The 18914-nt window shown below is 38.0% G+C and overlaps 1 protein-coding gene across 6 annotated transcripts in view; it reads right to left on the reverse strand.

Moving 5' to 3' along the window:
* Window positions 1-18914, reverse strand: part of GON4L (gon-4 like) — an 80905-nt gene that overhangs the window by 58901 nt on the left and 3090 nt on the right. For 3 of the 6 annotated variants that reach the window (XM_057725987.1, XM_057725982.1, XM_057725999.1), the window contains one exon: window positions 14419-14610. The exons of the other annotated variants lie outside the window; for them this stretch is intronic. In XM_057725987.1, coding sequence (XP_057581970.1) covers window positions 14419-14610 — 192 coding nt within the window. The remainder of the gene's footprint in view (window positions 1-14418; window positions 14611-18914) is intronic. 6 annotated transcript variants of the gene reach the window in all.

The raw sequence follows: 18914 nt of genomic DNA on the forward strand, positions 1-18914 counted from the left end.
CTTTTAAAATATTGGGGGGGCACAGGTTTGATCCCTGGTCGGGGAAGTAAGATCCTGCATGCCACACGGTGCAGCCATAAATAAATAAATAAATAAATAAATAAATAAATAAATAAATAAATAAATAATTTTTTAAAATTTTTTATATTTAAGAATGAAGCCACTCTAAAAATCAGACTAGAATAAAGAAGAAAATCTAATTTTTCCTTCTGTGAGAAAGGTGGGATGTGGCTAAAAACATGGTATTTGCTGAGAAGCAGATTTAATGATTTAAGCAATAAGTTGAAAGTAAATTTGCACTGTAAATGTACTGCAAAGTGGATGATGTCAATAAAAATATGGGTGGGTTCTGTAACATCTAAATCACCAAAGTTGCTTTGGTGTATGAAAACAGCCTCTTAACAGCCCTGTCAAAAACATACCCAGGACTTCTGGCTCTGGCCACAATATACTTTTTATCAGATGAAATCTTCCTGCCAAAAACAACCATGAAACTATATAAACTATAAAGTGACATAAAAGCAGAATAAAATATATACAACAGTCGAAGACACTGGAGAACAACCCCTACAGAAACTATTTAAGGAGTTGTGATCCTTCAGAGAAGGGAAGCACATAATGAGAATCCAAGCTGAAAGCAGCATTCTTGCTTGACTAAGAAGCTAGAGATTTAGAGCTGCTGAAGCAGCTGGAATTGAGGGATAAAATTCTACACAGGAGGAAACCAAAGAAAAATGAGCCCAAAAAGTCTCTGTTCAAACTCCTCTTAAAGCTATGGTTGAGGGACTTCACTGGTGGCACAGTGGTTAAGACTCCGCGCTCCCAATGCAGGGGGCCTGGGTTCAATCCCTGGTCAGGAACTAGACTCCACATACATGCTGCAACTAAGAGTTCAAATGCCACAACTAAGGAGCTGGCAAGCTGTAACTAAGGAGCCCACCTGCAGTAACTAAGACCTGGTGCAACCAAATAAATTAATTTTTTAAATGTATTAAAAAAAAAAAAACAACTATGGTGGAACCTTGGGGAATTCCCTGGGGGTCCAGTGGTTAGGCCTGCATGCTTTCAAATGCAGGGGGCACAGGTTCGATCCCTGGTCAGGGAACTAAGATCCCACATGCACGCAGTGCAGCCAAAAAAAAAAAACCTATAGTTGAGTCTTAAGCTGTGCACACATAGTACAAAACTCCAAGTACCCTAGCAGGAGAGCGTGGCAAGAAGGCTACAGTCCAAATGCAGAAATTTCCCACTCCACAAGGGCTGGGAAGACAGAGGCTGTAGTTGAAGTCTTGCAAAGGAGGGAAAGGTTTTATAAACACTATAACTTTTTTAGAAGTGTTGAACTCCAGAAGAGCCACCCACTAGGAATATAGGCCACAGTGGTTCAGAATCTGCCTGCCAATGCAGGGGACACGGGTTCAATCCCTGGTCCGGGAAGATTCCACATGCTGCAGAGCAACTAAGCCCGTGCACCACAACCACTGAACCTGCGCCCTAGAGCCCACAAGCCACAACTACTGAGCCCGTATGCAACAACTACTGAGCCCACGTGCCACAACTACTGTAGCCCTCCCGCCTAGAGCCCATGCTCTGCAACAAGAGAAGCCACTGCAATAAGAAGCCTGTGAACTGCAGCAAAGAGTAGCCCCCATTCACCACAACTAGAGAAAGCCCGTGCAGCAACAAAGACCCAATGTAGCTAATAATAAATAAATAAATAAATTTATTAAAAAATAAATTTAAAAAATTAAATTCTATACACAGTGAAAATAATTTTTTAAAATGAGCACAAAACTAAGATTTTTTTTTTTCCAGACAAAATCTGAGATAATTCATTGACAGGAGACCAGCTCTGCAAGAAATATTAAAGGAAATTCTTCAAGATGAAAAAAATGACCCAAGATGAAGGCAAAATAAAGAACTACAGGATGAATAAAGACATAAGAAAGGCTAACTATGTGATAAATATAAATGAATATTGACCTGTTAAAACAGTAACAATAATAATAATGTCTTGTGGGGTTTAAAACAAATGAAGAAGTAAAATACAACATCAATAACACAAAAGGTAGGAGTATATATATAAAGTAAAACTGTTGTACAGTTCTAACATTATTTGGGAAGTGGTAAAAGAACTAATTTAAGGTAGACTAGTAATTTCAAAGATTGCATATTGTTAATCTATAGGGTAATACGGAAAAGAAAAATAAAAGAATACAAAACTAAAAATCTAACAGAGAAGAAAAATAAAAGTACTTGATTATTCCAAAAGAAGGGCAACTTCCCTGGTGGCACAGTGGTTGAGAATCCACCTGCCAATGCAGGGGACACGGGTTTGATCGCAGGTCCAGAAAGATCCCACATGCCAGGGAGCAACTAAGCCTGCGAGACACAACTACTGAGCCCATGTGCTGCAACTACTGAAGCCCCCATGCCTAGAGCCCATGGTCCGCCATAAGAGAAGCCACACACTGATAAGCCCACACACCACAACAAAGAGTAGCCCCCACTCGCCACAACTATAGAAAGCCCACGCAGCACAGCAATGAAGACCCAATGCAGGAAAAAAAAAAATCTAAAAGGAGAAATAAAAGGACAAGAAAGAAATAGCAAATAGAAAATTATATCAGAAATTACATTAAATATAAATGAAGCATACAATCTATAAATTAACAGACAAAAAGATGTTCAAAGTGTTTTTGTTTTTAACTCTATGCTATTTATGAGATACACTGTAAATATAAAGACACAAAAAAGGTTGAAAGCAAAAGAATGTAAACATTTATACCATGTACACACTAATATCAAATAAAAAGCAGACTTTTAAGGCAAGAAGATAAAGAAAGAGATAAAAAGGAACATTTCATGCTAAATGAGTCAATTCAACAGAAAGACAAAACAATTCTAAATTTGTGTGTACCTGATAATACAGCTCAAAAATATAAAACAAAAGTTGAAAGGGGAAAAAAAGGAGAAAGACAATCACAGCTGGAGATTTTAACAAACGTCAATCAGTAACATATGACAGCAGACCAAAGCATCAGTAAAGACACAAAAGATCTGAACAACATAATTAACAAAACTGACCTCACAGACATACGTAGAACATTTTACTTGATTTAAATGACAGGTTTAAAACACCCACTAAATATTCTTTTTAAAAGCACATAGGGCTTCCCTGGTGGCGCAGAGGTTAAGAATCCGCCTGCCAAAAAGAAAAAAAAAAAAGAACCCGTGTGCCAATGCAGGGGACACTGATTCAATCCCTGGGCCAGGAAGATCCCACATGCCACGGAGCAACAAAGCCTGTGTGCCACAAACAGTGAGCCTATGCTCCAGAACCCATGAGCCACAACTATTGAGCCCACAACTACTGAAGCCCACGTGCCTAGAGACTGCTCTGCAACAAAGGAAGCTGCCACAATAAGAAGCCTGCACACTGCAACAAAGAGTAGCACCCACTCATCACAACTAGAGAAAGCTCATGTGCAGCAACGAAGACCCAATGCAACCAACTGATTAATTAATTAATTAAAATAAATAAAAGCATATGAATAGACCATAAGGTAAATGACTCTCGAGAATTTTCAAAGGTCAGGAATCACATAGAATGTGCTTTTTGACCACTATGGAATTAAACTAGAAATCAACAAAGAAATTTAATTAGAAAGCTCCTCAAATTGTTTAAAACTTAAGCAACATATCTCTAAATAATGCATGGGTCAAGAAGTCATAATGGAAATTAGAAATATTTTAAGATGAATGAAAACAAAAGTATGACACATCAAAACTTGCAGAATGAAGCAACAGCAATACTTTTAACTTTAAATGTATATATTAGAAAAAAAATTGAAAATCTTACAAGAGGCTAAAAAAGAACAAATCAAATGCAAGGTAGATTATAGGAAGGAAATGATAACAGAAATCAATTAAATAGAAAACATAAATAGAAAAAAAAAGTCAAGAAAGCCAAAAGTTGGTTCTTCTTTTTTTTTTCTTTTAATTTTGGCTGTGTTGGGTCTTGGCTGCTGCCCGCGGGCTTTCTCTAGTTGCAGCAAGCCTTTGCGGTGCTCGGACGGCTCATTACAGTGACTTCTCTTTCTGCAGAGCATGGCTCTAGGCACGCCGGGCTTCAGTAATTGCAGCACAGGCTCAGTAGTTGTGGCACACAGGCTTAACTGCTCTGTGGCATGTGGGATCTTCCCAGATCAGGGCTCAAATCCATTTCCCCTGCATTGGCAGGTGGATTCTTAACCACTGCACCACCAGGGGAGCCCCAAAAGTTGGTTCTTTAAAAAGATCAGTTGAGAAACCTCTAGCCAATATTATCAACAAAAAAATAAACAAAAAGAGGACCTCACTAAAATCTAAAAATAGAGCTACCATGTGATCCTGCAATCCTACTCCTGAGCATATATCCAGAGAAAAACATGGTCTGAAAGGACACTCACACCCCAGTGTTCACTGCAGCACTGTTTACAATAGGCAAGACATGGAAGCAATCAATCAACAGATGAAAGGATAAGAAAAATGTGCCATATATACACAATGGAGTGTTAGCCATTGAGAAGAATGAAATAATGCCATCTGCAGCAACATAGATGGACCTAGAGACTGTCATACTGAATAAAGTCAGTCAGAGAAAGACAAATATCATATGATATTGCTTACATGTGGAATCTGAAAAAAAATGATACAAATGAACATATTTACAAAATAAAAACAAACTCACAGAGACCAAACTTACGGTTACTGGGGGGAAGGGTGGGGGGGGGATAGTTAGGGAGTTTGGGATTGACAGGTACACACTGCTATATTTAAAATGGATAGGGAATTCCCTGGCGATCCAGTAGTTAAGATTCCACGTTTCCACTGCAGGGGGCATTGGTTCGATCCCTGGTCAGGGTACTGAGATCCTGCATGCTGTGCAGTGTGGCCAAAAAAAAAAAGAATAACCAACAAGGAACTACTGTACAGCACAGGGAACTCTGCTCAATATTATGCAACAACCTAAGTGGGAAAGAATTTGAAAAAGAATAGATATATGTATATGTATAACTGAATCACTTTGCTGTATACCTGAAGCTGATAATATTGTTAATCAACTATACTCCAATATAAAACAAAAGTTAAAAAAATATACAATGGAATATACAATGGAATATACAATGGAAAAAAGACAGCCTCTTCAATAAGTGGTGCTGGGAAAATTGGACAGCAACATGTAAAAGAATGAAATTAGAACACTTCCTAATACCATACACAAAAATAAACTCCAAATGGATTAAAGACCTACATGTAAGGCCAGACACTATAAAACTCCTAGAGGAAAACATAGGCAGAACACTCTATGACATACATCAAAGCAAGATCCTTTTTGACCCACCTCCTAGAATCATGGAAATCAAATCAAGAATAAACGAATGGGACCTCATGAAACTTAAAAGCTTTTGAACAGCGAAAGAAACCATAAACAAGACTAGAAGGCAACCCTCAGAACGGGAAAAAATAGTGGCCTATGAAACAACGGACAAAGGATTAATCTCCAAAATATACAAACAGCTCATGCAGCTTAATACCAAAAAAGCAAATAACCCAATCCACAAATGGGCGGAAGACCTAAATAGACATTTCTCCAAAGAAGACATACAGATGGCCAACAAACACATGAAAAGATGCTCAACATCACTCATCATCAGAGAAATGCAAGTCAAAGCCACAATGAGGTATCACCTCACACCAATCAGAATGGCCATCATCACAAAATCTGGAAACAACAAATGTTGGAGAGGGTGTGGAGAAAAGGGAGCTCTCCTGCACTGTTGGTGGGACTGTAAGTTGGTACAGCCACTATGGAAAACAATTTGGAGGTTCCTTAAAAAACTACAAATAGAACTACCATATGATCCAGTAATCCCACTCCTGGGCATATACCCAAAGAAAACCATAATCCCAAAAGAAACTTGTACCATCATGTTTATTGCAGCACTCTTTACAATAGCCAGGACATGGAAGCAACCTAAATGCCCATCAACAAATGAATGGATACAGAAGATGTGGCATATATATACAATGGAATATTACTCAGCTATAAAAAGGGATGAGATGGAGCTATATGTAATGAGGTGGATAGAACTACAATCTGTCATACAGAGTGAAGTAAGTCAGAAAGAGAAAGACAAATATTGCATGCTAACTCACATATACGGAATCTAAAAATGGTACTGATGAACTCAGTGACAAGAACAGGGAAGCAGATACAGGGAATGGACTGGAGAACTCGAGGTATGGGAGGGGGCGGGGGGTGAAGGGGAAACTGAGAAGAAGCAGGAGAGTAGTACAGACATATATATACTACCAACTGTAAAATAGTCAGTGGGAAGTTGTTGTATAACAAAGGGAGTCCAACTCGAGGATGGAAGATGCCTTAGAGGACTGGGGCAGGGAGGGTGGGGGGGAATCGAGGTGGGGGCGTCAAGGAAGGGAGGGAATATGGGGATATGTGTATAAAAACAGTTGATTGAACCTGGTGTACCCCCCAAAAAAATAAAATAAAATAATAAAAAAAAAAAAAAAAAAAAAAAAAAAAAAAACTACAAATAGAACTACCATATGATCCAGTAATCCCACTCCTGGGCATATACCCAAAGAAAATCATAATCCCAAAAGAAACATGTACCATAATGTTTATTGCAGCACTATTTACAATAGCCAGGACATGGAAGCAACCTAAATGCCCATTAACAAATGAATGGATAAAGAAGATGTGGCATACATATACAATGGAATATTACTCAGCTATAAAAACGGATGAGATGGAGCTATATGTTATGAGGTGGATAGACCTAGAGTCTGTCATACAGAGTGAAGTAAGTCAGAAAGAGAAAGACAAATATTGTATGCTAACTCACATATACGGAGTCTAAAAATTGTACTGATGAACTCAGTGACAAGAATAAGGACGCAGATGCAGAGAATGGACTGGAGAACTCGAGGTTTGGGAGGGGGCGGGGGGTGAAGGGGAAGCTGAGACGAAGCGAGAGAGTAGCACAGACATATATATACTACCAACTGGAAAATAGATAGCCAGTGGGAAGTTGTTATATAACAAAGGGTGTTCAACTAGAGGATGGAAGATGCCTTAGAGGACTGGGAGGGGGAGGATGGGGGGGGACTCGAGGGATGGGGGGGAGTCGAGGGAAGGAGGGAATATGGGGATATGTGTATAAAAACAGATGATTGAACTTGGTGTACCCCCCCCCAAAAAAATAAAAAAATAAAAAAATTACACATTTCAAAAAAAAAAAAAAAAAGCCAAAAGTTGGTTCTTTAAAAATATTAATTGATAAAACTCTAGCCAAACTTATCAACAACAAAAACTAAGACACAAATAAAAGAGGACCTCACTAAAATCAGAAATAAAAAGACATCATTAAAAATCTTAAAGACATTCCAAAATAAACATTACAATTTTATATCAACAAATTTGACAATTTAGAGAAAATGTACAAATTCCTTGAAAAACACAACTTACCAAAACTGACACAAAAGAAACAGGAAACCTAAATAATCCTATAATTATAAAGAATTTAATCCAAAACTTAAAAGCCTTTTGACAAAGAAAACTCCAGACCTACACAGCTTCATTGGTGAATTCTTACAAAACATCTAAAAAAATAATAATACCAGTCTTACACAAACTCTTCCAGAGAACAGAAATGATGAAAAATTTCCCAGTTCATTTTATAAAGTCAATATAACCCTAATACCAACACATGAAAAAGATCTTGTAAGAAAGGAAAATTAAAGCCAATATCTCTCATAAACAAAGACATAAAAACCTTAAATAATATATTAGAAAATCAAATATATCATGACCAAATAGGTTTTGTCCCAGAAATGCTAGTTTGCTTTAACATTCAAAACCCAATCACTGTATGTTATTAGGCATATGCACCTGAAAACAAGAGTTTTAAAATATGTAGACCTAGGGACTTCCCTGGTGTTTCAGTGGTTAAGGCTCTGCACTTCCACTGCCGGGGGGAACAGATTCGATCTCTGGTTGGGGAACGAAGATCCTGCATGCTATGTGGCACTGTCAAGATATTTTACTTTTAATTTTTTAATATTTTATTTATTTGGCTGCACTGGATCTTAGTTGCAGCATGCAGGATCTTCACTGCCCTGTGTGGGCTCTTTAGTTGCAGCATTCAGGATCTTTAGTCGCAGTGTGGGGGATCTTTAGTTGCAGCATGAGGGATCTAGTTCCCCAACCAGGGATCAAACCCGGACCCCATGCACTGGGAGCACAAAGTCTTATGTGGAATCTTAACCACTGCACAACCAAGAAAGTCCCAAAAATTTTTAAATAAATAAAAAATTAAAATAAAATACGTAGAGCTAAGGAAATATAGACAAATCCACAACTAAAGTTGAAGACTTCAATATGCCTTTCTCAACAATCGACAGAATAGGGACTTCCCTGGTGGCACAATGGTTAAGAATCTGCCTGCCAGTGCAGGGGACACAGGTTTGATCCCTGGTCTGGGAAGATCCCACATGCCAAGGAACAACTAAGCCCATGCGCCACAACTACTGAGCCTGTGCTCTAGAGCCCGTGAGCTGCAACTACTGAACCCTGAGCACCACAACTACTGAAGCCCACATGCCTACAGCCTGTGTTCCACAAGAGAAGCCACTGCAATGAGAAGCCTGCACACTACAACAGAGTAGCCCCCACTCGCCACAACTAGAGAAAGCCCATGCTCAGCAACAAAGACCCAATGCAGCAAAAGATAAATTAATTAGTTTTTTAAAAACTGACAGAATAGACCAAAAAAAAAAATCAGTAAAAATAGATAAGACTTGAACAATGCTATCAACCAACCTGACCTAATAGACATTTATAGAACAGTGTACTTCAAAACAACGGAATACATATGCTTTTCAAATACACATGGAAGAGCTACCAATAAAGATTATATTGGGGCCATAAAATAAATCTCAATAAATATAAAAGCACTGAAATCATACAAAGTATGATGTGAACTCAAGGGAATTAAACTAGAAATCAGTAATAAAAAGATAGCTGGAAAGTCTCCAAATACTTGGAAATGAAAACACACACTTCTAAAAAGTTCTGGTGGAGTTTTGTTTTTGCTGTTATAAGCCTTATGGTACTCTATAACTATAAAAATTACATTTTAAACAACCAAGTTCTGAAACTGAACATAGAATAGAACTCCAATCCTGTACAGAAAACTTGAATGTGTGTGACCGCCCCCGTCAAAATTCATACATTTGAAAGCCTTACCCCCAGTATGGCTGTTATTTGGAGATGGGTCCTCTAAGGAAGTAACTAAGGTTAAATGAGTCCATCAGGGTGAATCCCTGATCCTATAGTATTAATGTCCTTATAAGAAAGCTCACTCCCTCTCTCTCCACACATATGCACCAAGAAAAGGCCATGTGAGGTCATGGTGAGAAAGCACCTGTTTACAAGCCAGAAGGAAAGTTCGCACAGAAACAGAATTTACCAGCACTTAATATTGGACTTCCCAGGCTCCAGATTGTGAGAAAATAAATTTGTTGTTTTAAAAAAAAAAAACAAAACCAACACACACGTCTCTCTCTTTTTTTTTTTTGACTGCACTGCATGGCAAGCAGAACTTCCCCAATCAGGAATTGAACCTGCACCCCCTGCAGTGGAAACACAGAGTCTTAACCACTCTGCACACACTTCTAAATAACCCATGGGTCAAAGAAGATATCCCAAGAGAAATTAGAAAATATTGTCAACTGAAGTTGATGAAATACAACATATCAAAATATGTGGGGCATAGCTAGCACAGTGTTTAAAGGGAAATTTATACATTCCGTAGTATTATTAGAAAATAAAGTCTCAAATCAGTGACCTAAGCTACCACTTTAAGAAACAAGAAAAAGACCAAATTAAACCCAAAGCAAGCAAACAGAAGAAAATATCAGACAAGAGCAAAAATCAGTGAAACAGAAAACAGAAAAATAGATAAATTAATGGAGCCAAAAGCTTGTTCTTTGAAAAACCTCTAGCCAGAATGATTAAGAGAAAGACATAAATTACCAGTGTCAGGAATAAAAGAACAGACATCATTACAGATTCCACAGACATTAAAAAGATGACAAAGGAATATTATGAAAAACTTTATGCCAATAAATTCAACAACCTTGGATGGAACAGACAAATACCTCGAAAGATACCAACTGTCAAAGCTCACTCAAGAACAAAGAGGTAATAGAATAGCCCTTTATCTGTTAAAGAAATTGAATTCATAGTTAAAAACATCCTACAAAAAAAACTCCAGGCCCAGATGGCTTCACTGGTGCATTCAACAAAACATTTAAGGAAGAAACAAAACCAATTCACAAACTCTTCACAAAAACAAACAAAAACAAACAAAAAAAAAACATTCCAAGTGGAAGGAACACTTCCCAACTCATTGTATGTAAGTCAGTATTACCCTAATACCAAAACCAAAGACATTACAATAAAAGAAAGCTACAGACCACAAACACGAAAACCCTTTAGAAAATATTAGCAAATCAAGTCCAGCAACATAAAAAAATAAAAATAACCTATATCATAATCAAAAGGGTTGATTTATCCCTGAAATGCAAAAATGCTTTGAAATTTGAAAATCAATCAATATAATTCACCATATCAACAGACTAAAAGCAAAAACAAAAAGATAATCTCAATAGATGTAGAAAAAGCTTTTCACAAAATCCAACATCAATTCATGACAAAAACTCTCCACAACCAGGAATAGTAGAAAACTTTCTCAATCTGATAAAATAGCTACAAACCAACGACCTATAGCTTAATGTAAAAAACTGAGTGCATTTCCCCTAAGAGATCAGGAACAGATGCCTACTCTCACTACTTCTCTTCAACGCTGTACTGAATGTCCTAGCCAGTGCATAGTAAGATGGGGCTAATGGATGGAGAGGGAAAGAGAGAAGAAGAAAGGAGAGAGGAAGGAACAGAGAGAAAGGAAGAAAGACATACAAATTGGAAAGGAAGGAAAAAAAGGCTTCTTATTTGCAGATGACTTAATTATCTACATAAGAAATCCCTCGGGATTTCCCTGGTGGTCCAGCAGTTAAGACTGCTCTCCCAAAGCAGGGGGCATGGGTTCGATTCCTGGTCGGGGAACTAAGATCCCATGTGCCACACAGCGCAGCCTAAAAAATGGGAAAAAAAGAAAAAAGAAATCCCTAAAGAATCTACAAAAAAGTACATAAAGCTAATAAGTCAATTTGTAGAAAGTCACAAGATATACCAATATACCAAAATCTATATTTCTATAAGTTAGCAATGAACAATTGAAAATTAAAAAGAAAAACTGACATTAGCATAAAAAATAAACACAACACATGAAATACTTACATGCTAAAAACTACAAATATTGCTGAAATTTTTGAAGACCTAAATAGAGATATATTTTATTCATGGATTAGTAGACTCAGTATTGTTAAGATGGTAACTTTCCCGGGACTTCCCTGGTGCTCCAGTGGTTAAGACTCTGTGCTCCCAATGCAGGGGGCACGGGTTTGACCACTGGTTGGGGACCTAAGATCCCCGCATGCCACACGGCACAGCCAAAAACACAAAAAGATGGCAACTTTCCCAAACTGATCGACAGATTCATTATCAATCAATATCTCAGCAAGTATTTTTAAAGAAAATGACAAGATCTTCTGAAATTTATACGGAAATGCAAAGTACCTAAAATAGTCCAATGATCTTGTTTAAAAAAAAAAAACAGTTGGAAGACTCGGACTATTTCAAGACTGTGATATTCATGAAAAGTTAAATACATAGATCAATGCAACAGGAGACAGCCCATGAAAGACCAACACAAATATGGCCAAGTGACTTTTTCACACAGATGCAAAGGTAATTTAATGGAGGAAGAAATCTTTTCAACAAATAGTGCTGAAACAACTGGACATCCACAGGCAAAAAAAGAATCTCAAATATACCTCACACATTATACAAAAATTAACTTAAAAATGCCACAAACTAAAAAGATCCCGCATGCCGCAACTAAGACCCTGTGCAGCCAAATAAATAAACAAACAATTTTTTCCAAACTAACTCAGAATGGATCACATATACCTAAAAGTAATGTGTAAAACTACAACTTCTAGAAAAAAACAGGAAAAAAAACTTGGTGTCCTTGGATTAGGCAAAGGTTTCTTAATACAACATAATCAATAAAAGGAAAACCTGAAGTAGCTGCCCACGGCTAATGCTGAAACAATTCAGCCAAAATAAATAATGATAACATGGCACTATAACTCAAATAATAAAACAGGTAACCATGAGTCTATACTCATATAAAAACTGAATAAATGAGGGAGAAGAGACTGCTCTTCCTTACAGAAAAATTCAAATGAATAAATGTAAAAGGAGCAATAGAAATAAAAAGTCACCATTAGAATAACATAGTAATAATTGTTGCAGGTGAACTACCAATGGAGGCTAAAATTAGGGAGGAAAAGTTTGAAGAGAAACAGTATATATGCATAGTTTCAAAGTATCTCATGCAAGATAGGTAATAACTACAGATGGAATATAGTGCAAAACACAGAATAATGAACAAACATTTCTCCAAAAAATATCTACAAACGGCCAATAAATACATGAAAATATGCTTTATATAATTATTCATTAGGGAAATGCAAGTTAAATCATAAGGAAGTACACCTAGTAGAACAGATAGAGTTAAAAAGTCTATTAACTTCTGGCAAGGATGTGGATCAACTATAAATCTCATACACTCCTGCTGGGAATATAAAATGGTACAGCTACTCTGGAAAACAGTTTAGCAGTTTTGTATAAAGTTAAACATACATTTACTATAAGACCCAGCAATGCCACTCCCCAAGAAAAATGAAGACGTATGTCTATCAAAGAACTATATGTGGGGACTTCCCTCGTGGTCCAGGGGTTAAGACTCTGCACTCACAATGCAGGGGGCACAGGTTTGATCCCTGGTCAGGGAACTGAGATCCCGCATGTCACACAACACAGCCAAAAAACAAAACAAAACAAACAAAAAACAGAATAAAGGAGAAAAACCATACGATCATCTTAACAGAGATTTTAAAAAAGAATCTGACAAAATCCAATATGTGATAAAGCTCTCAGAAAACTAGGAAAAAATTCTCCATAATCTGATACAATATATCTATAAAAAGCCTACAACTATCATCACACATCATGAGGAATACTGAACACCTTCCCCCAAGTTCAGAAATAAGACATGGACGTCCACTGTCACAGCTTCTCCCCTACACAGCAATGGAGGTCTATTATTTGCAGTGAGAAAAAGAAATCACCAGTGTTTACTTTAAAGTCATTTGTTAAGCTGAAGAAGTCTTTATTCACTTGTCTGTATACGTTATGTTTCACAATAAAAATATAATCTTTCAAAAAATTTTTAAGGAGGCCTAATCCTAAGACTCAGCAAATCCACACAACAAAAATTAGGCACATATGTTCACCAAAAGATCTACACTAGAATGTTCACAGCAGCACCATTCAGAGTAGCCTACAACTGGAAACTATTCAAATGCTCATTAAGAGTTGAATGAATAAAGAAAATGTAGAATAGTCAAACAACAGAATGCTATACAGCAATGAAAATGAACAATCTACAAGTACATGTAACAATGGCGACCGACTTCGTAAACATAATGTCCAGTGTGAAAAGGCAGTCAAAAAAGATGCATTCAGGGCTTCCCTCGTGGTGCAGTGGTTAAGAATCTGCCTGCCAACGCAGAGGACATGGGTTCGAGCCCTTCCGGGAAGATCCCACAAGCCTCGGAGCAACTAAGCTCAAGCGCCACAACTACTGAGCCTGAGCTCTACAGCCTGCGAGCCACAACTACTGAAGCCCGTGTACCTGGAGCCCGTGCTCCACAACAAGATAAGTCACCTCAAAAAGAAGCCCGCACACTGCAATGAAGAGTGGCCCCCCACTCTCCACAACTACAGAAAGCCCACGTGCAGCAACGGAGACCCAGTGCAGCCAATAAATAAAAAGTAAATAAATATATTTTTTAAAAAAACAACATACATTCACATGATTCCATTCACATAAAGTACAAAACAGGTGAACTAATCTATGCTGCTAGACATCGACCATGGTTACCGATGGGTGGGATGCCAGTAATAACTGAAAGGAAGGACTTCTGGGTACTGGTAATACTCTATTTCTTGATCTGGTTGCTGGTTACATGGGTGTACTCAATCTTTGAAAATTCAGTGAACTTGGATATCTTGGGATACGTGCAGTTTTCTGCACATTACACTTCAATAAACAGGGCTGGTTTTTTTTTTCACTTAAAAGAAAGGAAAAGAAAGCCTACCCATTGGAATAAAGAGTCCACCATCCTCTATCTCTTCCTCAGCTTGGTGAGCTAGAGTCCTGAGTGGCTTTTCTTGAGGAGAGACACAGACATCTGACTGAGATGATTTCCTAGGCTGGACTGCTGGTTTCGCAGAGTGGCTGTCTGATGGCAATGAAGGCATCTCCCCTCCAGAATGCATTTGAGATTTTCCTGGAAGAATCACAAATATTGCTCCACTTTGTCTATTCTCAGTTATAGTCTGTTGTAGAAATCAGCATCTTGTTATAAAGTCTGTTTTAGTTAGATAACTTCATTAATAATGTATTTACTCTACAGGCATTCTTCTCTTTTAAAGACAGTGTCCTAAGAAAAATACTGAAATCAAAAGCTCAGGTCCAGTTTACTCATCTGTAACATCAGGGAATTGAACCAGGTAATCACCAAGGTCTTTCTAATATGCATTTTCTGTGCTATGCATTTTTTTCCCTATGAAAAGCTCATATTCATAATTGTGTGTGGGGTGTGTATTCCTGATGACAAAGGGACATTTTATATAGACGACCGTTAACACCACATTTAATCAAGTATAAATGATATGCATTATAAAATGTCCTGAACTTTCTGACTCTGTAAATCAGAGAGCAGTAGAGCAAAAGTCACCATAACATTATAAACACATGGTTATACAGTTCATTAGACAACTTTCTCCCTTCCTCACCTCAACTCTTTTTGTTTGTTTTTTTGGCTGAGCCTCATGGCTTGTGGGATCTTAGCTCCCCGACCAGGGATGGAACCCAGAGCCCCAGCAGTGAGGGGGCTGAGTCCTAACCACTGGACCGCCAGGGAATTCCCTCCTCACCTCAACTCTTAATGAGTGCTACCTTTCTTTCCTTTTTTTGTGAGGGGCATTAACAAGACAAAGAAACATTCATGCAATATCAAAAGCAAACATTAGAATCAAGTTGTCATATGAACAAGAATACATACAGACTTGTGTATACAGAGAAGATCTATGAAATACACACAAGACATCCTTAAATACTGATTGCTTCTGAGAAGAGAACTTGGAAGACAAGAGGACAAAGTGAAAGGGTACCTAACTTTTCCTTCTGGACTTTCTGTATTTAGGGACTTTTTTCCATGTTTGTGTATTATATGGTTGAAAACATTTTTTTTTTTCAAAAAGAGATCAAGTTATTTGTTACTGAGCCCCATTCAAGAGATGGCACTTTTTTAGTGGCTATCCCAGTGACATTAGCAGTTGCAACTGGCACACACAAGATGTTAAATTGGAGGACACTCCCTGCCAACAACCACAATAACAAAAGCCTTTATTTTCAACTAAAGTATGAATGAATCCTTAATTCTATTTACCCCCAATCTTACTTCCTTTACTTCTGGAGCCCATGATTACTGCACAATATCAAAAAGACTAAAAGCTGTGGCTTTAATAGGGACTGTACAACAAGGAGTTGAATCCTAAATCCAACAAATCAAAAGTTCCTCTCAGGCAAATTTCTTATAACAGGGAGGAACTTCAATCAATAGCACAGCAGAGCTTTCTCAGTAATCAACAATCTTTAATAATTTTTAGAATTAATGTCTAACATTTAAAAGCTGAACTGACACAAATGATTTTCTTAAACAAACACACCAGAATCTTTACAGCTAAGCCAAATACAGAAGTTCACTTTGGTAGGTAGAGCTTCCACGGATACTTTTTCCACCTCAAACATTTGGAACTACTCCAAAACTGTCCCTACAGTTTATCAGCTGCACCATACCCTACACAGAGAAAATGTTCCTTTTCTCTGCAATCTGTTTTTCCTGACCCCATCTCATTGCTTCTCAATTTAGTTCCCCTCCCACAGAACCCCTTAGGATCCCACTCTTCCTTTCGTCTATCAATCTGCCAGATGCCAAAGACCTCAGAAAAAGAAGTCAAGATGGGTTAGAGAGAGAAGTAAAAGCTTTATTCAGAGCACAACTGTAACTTGTTTACTGCCAGTCTAACAACGTCAGGTTGATAGCATGAAAATGATTTGCCGAAAACTGTAAAAAACACAACTAATTATAAACTGAAATCTGCCTAAGTTGATCATTTTTAGAAGGCAAAGAAAGGGAAAAAAGGCTTAAGTAGAAATTAGGGTACGTAAATCAATTTTAAAAGAACAATTAAAATTCTACGAGAATAAACACCAATATGGAGAAAGCTTTAATCATTAGCACCTGCAGTCTAGAAACGATTTAATAGTGTACATTAACTGGAACACAATGCTGATACTTCAAAATAACCTAGAAGTTTTGGGGGGTTTTTTCCCACATAATCATAACCAAAAAAACCCCCAAAATGTTACTTAAAAGAAAACAAAACAACAAAAAGAATATGCACTAAATTATAACAGTAATTACTCTGAGTAGTAAGATAATGGGTAATTTTTATTTTCTTCTTTCAACTTTTCAATATTTTCCAAAATGCACATATATGAATTTTCAATCTCCCTTCTTTCCTCCTTTCTGCTTTTTATGTGACATTTCTATTTGGCCAAAAAAAGTTACTTGGGGGGAGAAAAGGAGTCGTGTACTTCTTTTACTGGTATTACTTGTATATACAGCTAATTGAAATACAAGGTGGGAGAATCAACTTTCAATTATCCAGCTTAATGAGGGGTAGTAGTATTACAGATAATACTAAAAAATAAATATTTTACTTATCTACACCTGCATATTTGTAAAGTGACCATTAAAAATATCTCTAGATTCCACTTCTCAACAGGTGAGTGACTTTGAACCCCTACTTAATTTTACATTCCTTCTCTAGCACTTTAATCCTGCATTTTCCTCCACTTCCTCCTGTCTTCATGTCACAAATACGACCCCGCCAAGGAAAAAATTCAATAGTCTTGCTGCCCTCTCTAGCTGTTTCCATTCTCCCACTGCACAAATTATCACTGGGGCTTTCATCCCCCTCTTTGACTCCATCATTTGATTTCCTTTTCCCAAAAGACTCTCCTGAAAATTCTCAAAGATCATCAACTGGGACCTTCCCCATGGCGCAGTGGTTAAGAATCCACCTGCCAATGCAGAGGACATGGGTTCAATCCCCAGTCCGAGAAGATTCCACATGCCACAGAGCAACTAAGCCAGTGAGCCACAATTACGGAGCCTGTGCTCTAGGGCCCGCATGCTGCAACTATTGAAGCCTGTGTGCCTAGAGCCCACGCTCCACAACAAGAGAAGCTACCACAACGAGAAGCCTGCGCACCACAACGAAGAGTAGCCCCCATTCTCTGCAACTAGTGAAAGCCCACTAGCAGCAATGAAGACCCAATGCAACCAAAAATAAAAAAAAATTTTTTTAAAAAGATCATCAGCCTTCAAATGTAATATTTTCTCAGGCATCATTATATTTCTTTCATCACTAAATTTTCAATTTTTAAAAAAAAACTTTTTTAATAAATTTATTTATGTATTTATTGGCTGTGTTGGCTCTTCATTGCTATACACGGGCTTTCCCTAGCGGTGAGCGGGGGCTACTCTTTGTTGTGGTGAATGGGCTTCTCATTGTGGTGGCTCCTCTCGGTGCAGAGCATGGGCTCTAGGCACTCTGGCTTCAGCAGTTGTGGCACATGGGCTTCAGTAGTTGTGGCACATGGGCTCAATAGTTGTGGCCTGCAGGCTCTAGAGCACAGGCTCAGTAGCTGTGACACACCGGCTTAACTGCTCCGAGGCATATGGGATCTTCCCAGCCCAGGGATCAAACCCATGTTCCCCACATTGGCAGGTGGATTCTTAACCACTGCGCCCCCAGGGAAGTCCCAAGTAACTGTTCTTAGAACACTCCTCCCTCCTTGACTTTCACTTACTTCCCCAGTTTTCCCTTCTCTGTCATCTTCTTCCATGTTCCTTTCCATGAAGAAGAACCACAATTAACACTTTTCTAGTCCTACCTCTTACCAAACTTCAATCTCAGTTTTCTATTTTCCCTTGATGGCCCCAATGTCATCTCACACTCCATATACCTAAAGCTGAACTCACTGCAACCCCTCAAATACCTTCTCTGTGAAGGCATGCTTTACCATCCCCCAGGCCAGAGATCTTAAATGGTATCAGTCTCTGAGAAATATTAATTCTTTCTTTGTAATGACTCTAAGATATATGCTTTCTTCTCTATCCTTACTGCCAACATTCCACACCAACACTTTATAAGGTCTCAAGGATATAACAGTATGGCTCTGTATAGCAATCTGGATTTATCCTTTCTATCTGAAGCCCTGCTACCCTCCCCTCCCACACAAACAAAGCACTTCTACGTGTTTGGAGAAAATGCTATTCTACTTCCACTCCTTCACCTCAATCCACTGAATCCTATCAATCCACCAAGTTCCAACTTCAAAAATCCTAACTACTTGTACCACACTAGCACTTAATCACATATTGTCTTAAACTGCTCCAAATGAATCATGTGCTTGTGTCTTGTCTTCCCAACTAGACTGTAAGCTTTTTGAGGTCAG

The sequence above is a fragment of the Hippopotamus amphibius genome, chromosome 1 (genome assembly GCF_030028045.1).
Source record: "Hippopotamus amphibius kiboko isolate mHipAmp2 chromosome 1, mHipAmp2.hap2, whole genome shotgun sequence".
Classification (NCBI taxonomy): Eukaryota; Metazoa; Chordata; class Mammalia; order Artiodactyla; family Hippopotamidae; genus Hippopotamus; species Hippopotamus amphibius.